Source organism: Eschrichtius robustus, chromosome 3 (genome assembly GCF_028021215.1).
Source record: "Eschrichtius robustus isolate mEscRob2 chromosome 3, mEscRob2.pri, whole genome shotgun sequence".
Lineage (NCBI taxonomy): Eukaryota > Metazoa > Chordata > Mammalia > Artiodactyla > Eschrichtiidae > Eschrichtius > Eschrichtius robustus.
Window position 1 is genome coordinate 117135987 of NC_090826.1, and position 12606 is coordinate 117148592.

General features: G+C 42.8%; 1 protein-coding gene across 7 annotated transcripts in view; it reads right to left on the reverse strand.

The window, feature by feature from the left end:
- DCAF8 (DDB1 and CUL4 associated factor 8) overlaps positions 1-12606 on the reverse strand; it is a 42416-nt gene that overhangs the window by 1581 nt on the left and 28229 nt on the right. For all 7 annotated transcript variants that reach the window (XM_068541096.1, XM_068541099.1, XM_068541101.1 and 4 more), the window contains 5 exons: positions 6522-6594; positions 5944-6001; positions 5324-5431; positions 3811-3941; positions 51-170 (listed from right to left, as the gene is read on the reverse strand). In XM_068541096.1, the coding sequence (XP_068397197.1) occupies positions 51-170; positions 3811-3941; positions 5324-5431; positions 5944-6001; positions 6522-6594 (490 nt within the window). The remainder of the gene's footprint in view (positions 1-50; positions 171-3810; positions 3942-5323; positions 5432-5943; positions 6002-6521; positions 6595-12606) is intronic.

Genomic DNA, 12606 nt, shown 5'->3' on the forward strand with positions numbered 1-12606 from the left:
TAACAGTATGTGGATAAGCAGAAAGAAGAAATCTATAGTCAGCTACTTACATCCTTTAACCCTGTAAGTTCAGTGGAAGTTTCAGCTGTGGGTGCCCAGATCTTGACATCATGGTCTAGGCCACTGGTTGCCAGCACAGGCAGGTGAGGGTGGGGCTCAAGACAGTTTACCTGGTCAGGAGTAAAGGAAAACATAGGCTCAGGGGTATGTGGCAATACGGTTTAAAAACCACTACTCACCTTGAACCAAACAACTGTCCTTGATAAAAGTTAAGGCAGCTGCTGGGAAGACAGGCCCACCCATCATAAGCCTAGGCCAAAGGGCCCTCGGGGTGAAAGAAACACTGGACACAGACTGGGTATAAGACCAGGCCTATCTCTCACTTCCTAGGTTTAGGTAGGGGTGGCCTCATCCTCAGACATAGCTCTAGGGGTGGGCGGGTGACTGGCCAAGCATACTGCTGGCTTCACAAAAAGGCAGTGAGGTTCAGATGACCTCATTCTCTCCAGCTTCCAAAGCTCCAACTTGCCCCAGTCTGGAAAAAAACATCTCAGTGGCTTTCACCAAGTGGCAAATACATTTTTAAAAATGAAGAAAGCAGCAGCTGCTGCTGAGCCCCCAGAGAAGACTCAGAGAACAATTACATTCCACAGTTTACTAGAACTGGAAGAAGGCATAGGCTGGGAAGAGGCTGAGCCTGAAGAGTACTGGGGTAGTGGAGACACATATCTGCTTGAGAACCCTGCACACCCCAGGAGACAGCATTCTGCTGCCTGCCATGAAAGCACAACAGGCTCAGCTATAGGACAGCACGGTACAGTGAGGCAGCTTCCTGGGGCACCCACAGCCTCAAGCTCAGCCACCCTCTGGATATATTCACTGAGCAGGAGGAATGAACTGCAGCAGCCGAGGCAAAGGCCTTCTGGCTTAGGCAGCCTCCTTCTTTCCAAAGGCACCCATGCCCCCTGCTGTCTGACTTGGAAACATCAGCCTTCCTGGCAGAGCAGGGCAGCTACCACCCCCGCCGGAAGAGCTGGTCCCAGATCTAGCTGCTAAAGCATTTTTGGGCTTTTAGTCAGATGAGGAATAGATGGCAAAAGCATCCAGAAGGAAGGTGTGGTCCTAGCCACTCCTCACCTCACCCCACCCCACCCCGTCTTGCAGCTGCAGTACAGTCCAAGAAAACAACCCCTGGCAAACAGCCTCTTAGTTCTCTCTGGACCAACCTTCTCTGCCTCGCCTGCACATGCAGAGAGCAGCTGATGGGAAGGCAGGGTCAGCATGGAAAATAAAACTGACATACTGACTTCCAATCTTCTTTGTCTTCCATTTTACAAATAAATTCTCAGAAAACACTGAAGCTAAGTCTGAGTCTAAGAGTAAAGCAGAAACCACATTTCCCTTCTTTCTTCTTTTACTCCACATATCAGCTCATTTCAAAGTTTGTATTTGGGCTCTTTTAGGCAGTGTGGAAGAGGTTCCAGCATCTGGAGCAGAGGTGGCACTAGAGAGAAAAACTCCATTGCCAGAAAATATTATCAAAAGATATGTGACAATGGAAATATGTATGGAAATATGTTAATATAAATGTTTCAGACATTAAAAAAAAAAAAAAAAAAAGATATGTGACAACCTAACACATACAAACTTGAACTCGTTCATCCATCTCCAGATAAGCCCTTGCTACCCTTCTAAACTCTGACCTAGCTGTGCTTGACAAGTCAGCAAAACAAAAAGGCACAGGGGAGAAATTCCTTGGAACTTAAGACTAAGGACAAAGCCAATGGCAAGAGAGTAAGTTACATATAGTACCTGAGTTGGAGCTTGCAGGAGAAGCCAACAGAGAGCTTCTGAGCCAGAATACCTGGTCACTTCACCCGACCTGTCTGCATGCCAGGACTTATCCTGTCAATAATGCCTGAGCAGAGAAAAGAGCTCTGGCCTTAGACGACTGGGCTGAGGGATGCAGGGGATGGGATAAAGGAGCAAAGTGCTTTTGGGAGACTAAGGATTGTCCTTTGACATCATCCCCCACCCTTGTCCCCGAATGGAAACAATGAAAGGACTAGAGTTTGAGCCAAAAACAGAATCGAGAGACCTGGGCAAGTTGGATGAGAATTTCAAAGATCCCTTCTGGTTCTAATAGTCTACTTAATGATATAGTCTGCATTCAGGCTGGCGCTGGTGACCCCACTGCTGGGAGGTTAGCACAAAAAATCAGGAGCCAAGTGAGGACCACAGAGATCATGCAGCTTACACGGAGGCAGGAAGAAGCCAGGAATCTCGCTGCAGGGTGCAGTCTTTATACCTCTTGTTCTAGTACCTCACTCTTATGACCACTAAAACTCAGGCGTGGGGCCCACCCATCCTACGCAAATGCCCTCCCAACCTGAGCACCTGGATTAATTATCAAACCCTGACACTGGCTAAGCTGAAAGGAGATTGGCCTGTAGAGTGATTCTGGACAACAGACAAGTGCTGGCCTGAGGGAGGGCATTCAGCCCTGCATCTCTCTAGAATGCAATGCAAGACAATAGTTTATGATCAATAAAAGATTCACTGGCCCCTTTTGGCTTTCTTATGACTACATGCCTACTGCAGAATTCTCATTAAAACTCCAGTGTTTTGGGTTTGTTCACTACAGATGATAGAAGAAGACCTATGGAAAAGTAGGAAATGAAGCAGGCAACAGTGAGACACACCTTCAAGTTCTAGACTCTTCTCCACTTATATTCAAGCCATAGAAGCCTTGGGTCTATACTGGTCCCAGGTCCCCAAAATTTAGAGGAAACCAGAAGAAAGTTTGAAATAGCCTCACACCAGGATAAGAGACACACAGGAAGAAATGGGATCCCAACTGCAATGAACCATTCTAAACTCTAACACCACTCTGGATAAACCTCATCAAGAGATGGCTGGGTTCTTTGTAGCTCCCCACAGCTTAGGAGGAATGAAAAGGAAGAAAGCATAAGCATCTGAGCCATCCCTTAGAAGCTCTTAACAAGACTATCTTGGGTAGTCAGTAAAATGTAGTTGCCCAAACTGCCTCTTTCTTATCTTCTGCAGTCTGAAAACCTTGTAATAGAAAGCTACTGAATCCTTCTTGACTCTAGGTCTCAAAAAAAAAAAACCAAAAAATTTATGGTTAGCTAGATGCATCCTAAGAGCTGACCACCTTTCACTCCCCAACTCACGATCCTCAGGCTTTCTTTTTGCCCTATCTCTATGGAGGCTGTCTGTAGAACTCAAAGGACAGGCAGACTATGATATGATCATGGGTTGTATAGCAGTCAAACAACAAAAATGGTCACGGGGCCGGGAGCATATTTCTCTCTCCCTATATATGCATACATATTATGTGTGTTTGTATCAATATACAGACCATATTCTGATTTTCCCAACTGTCAGAAAAAATGCTCCTTCTAGCTTGTATCCGCTAATCCAGGATCTATTCAAGATCACTACTTAGCTACCTACTACAGTGTGTAGGATGGTGTGCCCTGAACACTAATGCTTTTGTTTTGGAAAAGGTCCATGCCTAAAGATACCTCACTCAGGCCAGAGGTTCTTCCCTAAAATCCCTTTCTCCTCTTAATAAACCGTGCTGTAGAGGGGCAGAAGACAGGAAAGGGAAGAAAATACTCCATTAAAACCTCAGCACCCCCAGACTATACTGTCTTTTTATTTAGCTGTTTAGAGCTCTAAGATGTGGTATTACATTGTCAGAGTGAGAATTCAGTGGCCCTGTTAAAGCCTACCTTAATGACTGGAGAGAGTAGGAAGCCAGCCAGCCCAGCACACCATACTCACCACGCCTCCCTTGTCCCCCTCCATGAACTGAATGATCTGGCAGGATGATTTCTCCCAGAGGAAGATGTGCCCGCAGTCACTACCGCTCACCACAAACTCACTCTTGGGGCCATAGAAATTGACGCCTTTCACTGAAATGACAAATGAAGGAATAAACCACATGAGAGTTGGCATCAGGCCGACATATATTTACCTCACAGGAAATATAGTTATTCACAAATCTAAATCAGCTAAGAGCCAAAGAATTTCTTTCACTTTCACAAAACAAATCAAGGGATTATGCATGTATAATAGACAGAATAAGAATCACACCAGTTCCAGAGACTATTTATATTCTCCTAAAGAGGTCCATAGAGCTGAGGAGTTTGCAGTCCTTAGCAACAGCCTCAGTCTCATTAGTTTGCACCCTACGGAGCAACCATAGGCCTCACTAACGCCTCACCTGTCCCAACCTGAATGGCCCCAGCTCTGCCCACTCCTAGGCAGCACTGTCCTATGCCTTAGGATTATCCTTGGTATGTGTGCTTCACTGGTACCTTGTCAATGCTTCCTGGGTCATTAGGTGACCTAAGACTGATGGAGGCATATGCCACAATTGCCTATAAGAAGCACCTGAACTGTGCTTGTTACCAAGACTCTGAACAACAGGGCTCCACCCTCTGAAATTAGTAAGAGAAGCCAGGAGTCCCAACGGCTATGTCCAGTTCCATACCAATCATGAGACTGGAACACTTTCTTCTGTATGCCCAAGGACTAAGAACCAAGTACAGGTTTTTCCCTCTCCTCTCACCAGCTCAAGAGAAAAAGGAAAACTAACTGCTCTCCCCAGTCAACATTATGACAGACATCTGATAGGAGCACTAATAACAACAAAGAGCAGTGATTCCAACTTTTCTGTATATTAGAATCAAAGGGAGCTTTTTAAAAATCCTAATCAACGTGCACCCCATACCAATTAAGTCAGAATGGATGGGTATGGAAGCCAGGCTTCAGTATCTTTAAAAGATTGTCAGGTGACTTCATTGTACAGCAAAGTTTGGGAAGCACAGACAGAACAAAAAAGGCCAATCGTCACTGCAAACTTGGGTGAGGTGCTATCACCATTTCTCCTCTTCTGCCTCATTCAAAAGAATTTCCTCCTCTTCCCTATAAGTACAAGCTCACCCCCTTATTTTAGGCAATTCAGTGCCACTAACTAAGGAGGGCTTTCCCAAACTCCCTAATAAGTCTTTTAATCCTGAAGCTACCTGAAATCATTAAGAAAAATATAGTCAGTCTAGTCTCCTTACATCCAGACCAAGTAACATCACTGTAGTGGTGAGAGATGCTCCTGAGCCCTCTCTCCTCTAGCACAGGAGGGCCTATGAAAACTCCAGCCCAATTAGGCTTGTTGTCACTTGGTGACAGGTGGCCTACTCCTTTAGGTAGTTCTTATTTGCACAACCTGCATGAGATACTGTGGTTCTTCAAACCAACAGACTTGGGGTACAGAAACCTAGAAAGACAGCCTCACCTGTGGCGTTATTTCTGTGGCCCTTATATCTCTTAATATACTGGGCCCCATCACTGTGAGAGGAGTTGAAGAGGTAAATGTCTTCATCATTGTAACTGGCCAGGAGCTCTGCCAAGAACAAGCACACAGCAGTGAAGGCAAAGGCTGAAAAAAGCTAGGACCAGGAGTTGGGGGTTGGGGTGGGGCTTCTTGCCAGTAGTGCCCCCTCCTAATACCCAGGTATAGCACCCATCTTACTCAGTTGGAACAGCAGGCAATTCAGGTGTCTAGGGTAGACTAGGAACACGCTGCCAACCCAGGGGTAGCAGAATGCTCAGGAAGATCATACCCATTTATTCAGGAATGAGTCAAAGGCATAAGAACCTGCTCAACCAAATAGTCTGGGCTTTAGGACAAGCCCTGCCAAATATCATCTGCAGCATTCTGCAAGTGCCTGGCATCTCCAAGGGTCATCTGCTGCATCCTCCCGCTGTGTGCTCACCATCAGCAACTACTCCCCAGCTGCTCCACTCGGAGCTATAGCACAGTGGTGAGCACTGGAGGGCACATGCCTCACTGGCTCAGCAGCTCCCTAGACAGAGGGGGCATGCCAGCCTAGGAGCTGGGCCCTGCTCACGTACCTGTGCCGTCGTGGCTGTACACAAGACAGGTGATGTTTGCTTTGGACTCACTGTTCACCTGCAATAAGGAGCAGATACTGACTGATGCCCCACCCCCCCATTTGTTATACCACCTTCAGGAAACAGGTTTTCCTTCCAACTCCCCTATATCTTCTCCCAGAGATAGATAGACAGAGATAGAGACAGAGATAGAGAAAAAGAGAGGGAGAGAGAGAAAGATAGACAGAGAGATAGAGACAGGAGTACAACTGATGAAACTTGACCACCTTGTGGGGAGAGGTCTTTCTACTGGTTGTCTTCTGTGTGCTAGCCATTTCATATATACATTATCTCATTAGGCCTTACCATCGTGGTACAAGGCAGTTATCTGTATCTCTATTTTGTCAGTAAGAAAACTGAGGCTAACAGAGGTAAGGTGACTGCCCAAGATCACAAAACTGGTAAGTGGCAGAGCCAGGATTCAAATCCAGGTGTCTGACTCCAAAGTCCAAGCTCTTCCCACCATACCAACAAGTTTGGGGGCAGGCTTGGGGTTGAGTCAGGGAAGCCTGGAGCCACTGGCCCTTCATGAATCTTACCAGGTGATGAGGGCAGAATTTCTTGAGTACTCCATTGTTTTCATTCTCATCAATTTTCCTCTGGTCATAAATCCTACGGTGGAAGAAGCAATGAAAATGTCAAAATTTACAAACATCCCCTGAAGAGTTGCAATTCGATGCAGTGGCAGGAACACCAGTCAGCTGGATGTCAGGACAGATAAAGGACATTCCCCAATTAAGCTTCTGGCTCAGGTTCTTCCTCAAAAATCTTCTTCTCCCACCCCTCTTCCAAACCAAAACTCTTATCCAGGTACTTCTCATTTCAAGTAGTAATTCTAAATTATATTATTTTGAAGTGGCTTATCTCTTCTCTCAGCTTTTGTATCATTTACTGTTTATCTGCACTGAAATAACATTATTATAGAGCCTTTTGCATGTATGTTGCCTCCCCAGTACGGTTTATTACTCATGGGCAGAGACCATGCTTTATGTAAGTCAGTGGGTCTTCAATCCTTTTTTGAAATTTTATTTGGCTAGTTCTTCCCACAACTATTACAAACCAACAACTATATCTCAAGACTCCCTCTCTCCTTCCTTCATTCTCATCAAGCATCAAACTACCTTCACCTTCCTCATCTTACCAATCCAAACTTTAATCATTTGTGCAACTATTTATGACACATGGATTAGATGCCAAGTATTATGCCAGGTGCTAGAAATATAGTGAGGAACAAGACAGATCTAGTCCCTGTCTTCACGCATCAGTCTCCTCCAACCTCAGAGTCTCATTCCTCCACAGCTGCTCTTAATCTCATCCCTCCAAGGACCTTGTTTGATTGATTAGTCCATTTCTCACTGATTAGTCCTCTTCCTCACCATTGTCTGCCCATTTTCTAAAAATCCTTCCACTGACTTTTCCTACTCTGGCTTTTTCTATCCTTCCCCCCTGTAGTAAAATTACTGAAAAGAGCAATCTGCATTCAACATTTTCACTCCCTCACCTCCTATTCATTTCTCGTTCCATTCTAATCTAGCTTTGGCCTTCAACTCACTACTGAAACTTCTCTGGCTAAAGTCATCAGTAACCTAACTGCCAATACCAACAAGATACTTTTTTAGGCCTTTCTCTCTTGTCTTGACATTGTTCATTACTCCTTCCCTGAAACACTTTCTTTCCTTGATGTCCAACCACTCCTTAATGTTGTTCATGGGCTTGTCTTTGTCTACCCCTTAAATGCTGATGTTCCTCAAAGGTCTGGTCTTAAGTTCTCCTCTGATTCTACATAAAGAAATTTTAAAACCTAGAGTTCAAGTATATGTGAATGCCCAGAAACTGTGCTTATGTGTATTTTTCCTGGGAGAAGGGATCATGGTTCTCCTTATATTCTCAAAGAGGCCAGAGACTCAAAAGGGAGGAAGAATTCTGCTCTATACTTTCTTTTGGTAATCAAATTCCATTACCAACACTTTACCACCTATATGTGGATATGTCTCTTAAATCTGTGTCTCCAGCCCACACTTGTTCTGAGTGAGCTCTAGATTTATATCCACATGCCAAATGAATGTTGTAACAGAATGTCCAAAAGTAAAATCATTCTCCTTTTTAAGCTAAGATCATTCTAGACCTACCCTTTCCCCCAAATCTTTGTTAATGGCACCATCCTAAATTCAGGTGGCCAAACCAGAAATCAGGTCCTTTCTCTCCTATGTATCTAGTTTCTTTCCTGTCAATTTGACTTCCTGGGTATATTTCTTGACTATACCTGCTTTCTCCACCCTTAGGCATTTTTTGCCTACATTATTTATAGTAATCTTCTGATTTCCTTGCTCATACTGTCACCAGAATTATGTCTAAAATGAAAAATTTAATGTAAATTCCCTGCTTAAATCTCTTCAGTGATTTTGTACTTTCTACTAAATAAAGTCCAAACTACTTAGTATGGCTGCCTACCACTTCTCAAAGATCCTATACATTATACAGAAAACAAAAAAACTATGCTTCCTTGAACATACCATGTCACATCTTGTTATCCTAATTCTACACATATTGTTCCCTCTACCTGAAATACTTCCCATTTGTCTTTAATATTTCCTCTGTGAGAAAGAACAGCATAGTGAAATGGTTTCCACCATATTTAAGGCATCTGAACTGAGTTCAGATACTATGCTACTTACTAGATGAGCAGTACTGGGTAAGTTACTTAATATTTTTAATCCCTATATATATCTGCTTCTCCCGAATCCTCCTTGAAGGCAGAAACTATGTCTAGTCAAGTGTGTACCTAGCACACAACAAATGCTCAGTAAATGCTGGATGAATAAACGAACAAATCAATGTATGTTTGTATTCTCCATAATCCATTAATATCTTGCATAAACAGACTATCCAGGAAATGTTTTTTAAATGAACCAATAAAAAAAGAAGACAAATAGGAGACTGCTGTACTACCAATTACTACTCTTCAGCAAATATAGCAGCTGATAATCAGATTTTTTTCCCTCTAAACTAAGTCTAAATCAACAGCTCTCAAATGTCACTAAGCCATCATTATCTTCCCAAGTCATCAAATTAGTAAAACATTTTAAATATTCAATATCTTGTTGTATGGACCATTCCGTGTTCCTCTGTATCCAATGCTCTTCTTTATGAGGAAATCCTTACCTACCCTCCCCTTTCTTCCATAAGTATTTATTAAGAACCTACTATATTCTAGATATGATGCTTGAAACTAGGGGTTGGCAAACTTTTTTTTTTTAAATTTATTTATTTTATTTAATTTTTGGCTGCGTTGGGTCTTCATTGCTGCGCGTGGGCTTTCTCTAGTTGCGGCGAGTGGGGGCTACTCTTCATTGCGGTGCGTGGGCTTCTCATTGTGGTGGCTTCTCTTGTTGGGGAGCACGGGCTCTAGGCACGCAGGCTTCAGTAGTTGTGCACAGGCTTAGCTGCTCTGCGGCACGTGGGATCTTCCTGGACTAGGGCTCGAACCCGTGTCCCCTGCAATGGCAGGTGGATTCTTAACCACTGTGCCACCAGGGAAGCCCCAAACTTTTTCTTAAATGGCAAGGCAGTAAATATTTTAAGCTGGCAGGCCATCCAGTCTGTGTCACAGTTTCCAGACTCTGCCACTGTAGCATACCATGGATATATGTGAACAAATGGCTATGGCTGTGTTCTAATAAAACTTTATTTACAAAAACAGGGTAGACTGCCAAGCCCTGTGCTAGACAGTGGTGATACAAAGATAAATACAAAAAAATTCCCCTATTATCTGTGCATAGGACAGGACCTTGACATTAAAAACATTTTTTTTTTTAATTTTTAAGACTCTGTTTTCTTAAAGCAGTTTTAGGTTTACAACAAAACTGAGAGGGCAGTATAGAGGTTTTTCATACACTCCCTACCCCCACACATGTACAGCCCCTCCCATTATCAAAGTCACTCAGCAAAACGGTAGGTTTTTTTTTTTAAACCAAGGATGAACCTACACTGACATATGATAATCACTCGAAGTCTACAGTTCACCTAAGGGTTCACTCTTGTACATTCTACAGGTTTGGACAAATGTATAATGACGTATATCCATCATTATAATATCACAGAGTACTTTCATTGCCCTAAAAATCCTCTGTCCTCTGCCTATTCATCTCTCTTGCCCCACCCCACCCCTGGCTACCACTGACCTTTTTCTTATTTCCATAGTTCTGCCTTTTCCAGAATGTCATACTGTTAGAATCATACAGTATGCAGCCTTTTCAGATTGCTGACTGGCTTTTTTTTTCACTTAGTAATATGCATTTAAGGTTCCTCCATGTCTTTTCATGACTTGATAGCTCTTTTCTTTTTAGTGCTGAATAATATTCCATTGTCTGGATATACCACCATTTATTTATCCATTCATATACTGAAGAACACCTTGGTTGCTTCCAAGTTTTGGCAGTTATGAATAAAGCTGCTATAAACATCCACGTACAGGTTTCTGTGTGGACATAACTTTTCAACTCCTTTGGGTAAATACCAAGGAGCTTGACTGCTGGATTGTATGGTACCAGTGTGTTTAGTTTTGGAGAAACCATCAAACTCTCTTCTAAAGTGGCTGTATCACTTTGCATTCCCACTAGCAATGTATGAGAGTTCCTGTTGCTCCACAGTACTCACCAGCATTTCGTGCTGTCAGTGTCCTGGATTTTAGCCACTCTAATAGATGTGTAGTGGTATGTCACTGTTGTTTTAATATGCATTTTCCTGATGACATATAATGTGGATCGTCTTTTCATACACTAGTCATCTGTGTATCTTCTTCAGTGAGGTGTCTGTTAAGGTCTTTGGCCCACTTTTTAATTGGGTTGTTTTCTTGTTGTTGAGTTTTAAGAGTTCTTTGTATATTTTGGGTAACAGTCCTTCATCAGATGTACCTTTTGCAAGCATTTTCTCCCAGTCTGTGGCTTATCTTCTAATTCTCTTGAAAGATAGTGTCTTTCACAGAGCAGAAGTTTTTAATTTTAATGAAGTCTAACCTATCAATTACTTCTTTCATGGATGTCTTTGATGTTGTATCTAAAAAGGCATCACCGAGGGACTTCCCTGGTGGCCCAGGGGTTAAGAATCCGCCTGCCAATGCAGGGGACACGGGTTCGATCCCTGGTCCGGGAAGATCCCACATGCCACGGAGCAACTAAGCCCATGTGCCCCAACTACTGAGCCTGTGCTCTAGAGCCCACGAGCCACAACTACTGAGCCTGCGTGCCACAACTACTGAAGCCCACGCGCCTAGAGCCCGTGCTCCGCAACAAGAGAAGTCACTGCGATGAGAAGCCCGTGCACCACAACGAAGACCCAACACAGCCAAAAATAAATAAATAAAATAAATTTTAAAAATAATAATAATTAAAAAATAAAAATAAAAAGGCATCACCGTACCCAAGGTCTTCTAGGTTTTCTCCGATGTTATCTTCTGGAGTTTTATAGTTTTGGGCTTTACTTTCAGGTCTATGATCCATTTTGAGTTAACTTTTGTGAACTGTGTAAGGTCTATGTCTAGATTCCGTTTTTACACGTGGATGTCCAGTTCTTTCAGCACCATATATTGAAGAGACTATCTTTTCTCCATTTGTTGCCTTTGCTTCCTTGTCAAAGATAACTTGACTGTATTTATGAGGGTCTATTTCTGGGCTCTCTATTCTGTTCTTTTGATCTATTTGTCTATTTCACCAATACAATGCTGTCTGAATTACTGTAGCTTTACAGTATTGATAGGTCTTGAAGTTGGGTAGTATCAGGCCTCCAGCTTTGTTCTTCTCTCTCAATACTGTTTGGATATTCTGGATCTTTTGTTTCTCCACACAAACTTTAAGAATCAGTTTGTCGATATCCATAAAATAACTTGCTGGAATTCTGATTGGGATTGCACTGAATCAACAGATCAAGTTGGGAAGAACTGACATCTCCACATTATTGAGTCTTCCTATACCCTGGACATTTTAAATCAAATAAAGAATGGTTTCAGCACTGTCTCAACACCCTTACTGCATTTCTCTCCACAGGCCTCCAGGTGCCCACTAATTTGTTACCTTAAGCCTCTCTCTTCCCTCCTCACCTCCTCTTCCCCCAACTTGCCTTTAATCTAGTGTTCTCTCAATGTTGCTGATAAAGATAGAGGAGCAAAGTGACTATTTATTGACTGTGTTTTATAAACCAGGGCCTATACCAAATCCTTTAGCAATAAATTTACATGTCAACCAATCACACTGCCAAATCTATCACCACAGGATTCATTCATCCGATACATTCTCCTTTTCTTAACTCCTGCAAATTCTTAAACCAACCTAAACAGGATTTAGTAGCAGAAACTCAAATCTATGCCACCCTCCACTTGCCTACCTTTTTTCTTTCTCCCTGCCCATCCCCCCTTTTTGGTCATATTCCAAAAAGCATGACTCTCTAAGGCTTCCCTTAAATGCTCCTTCACAATCCTAAACTAAAATTCAGTATTTATGATGTGAAAGCCTTGAGGATGAGTAAGCTATTTCTCTGTATTCCCCTAAAGGAATTCCTTCAGGCTAGTGAAAGCTAATGGTGTTATGATATAAAATACTCAGCAAAAATATTTTCAAATTTGTACTGGCA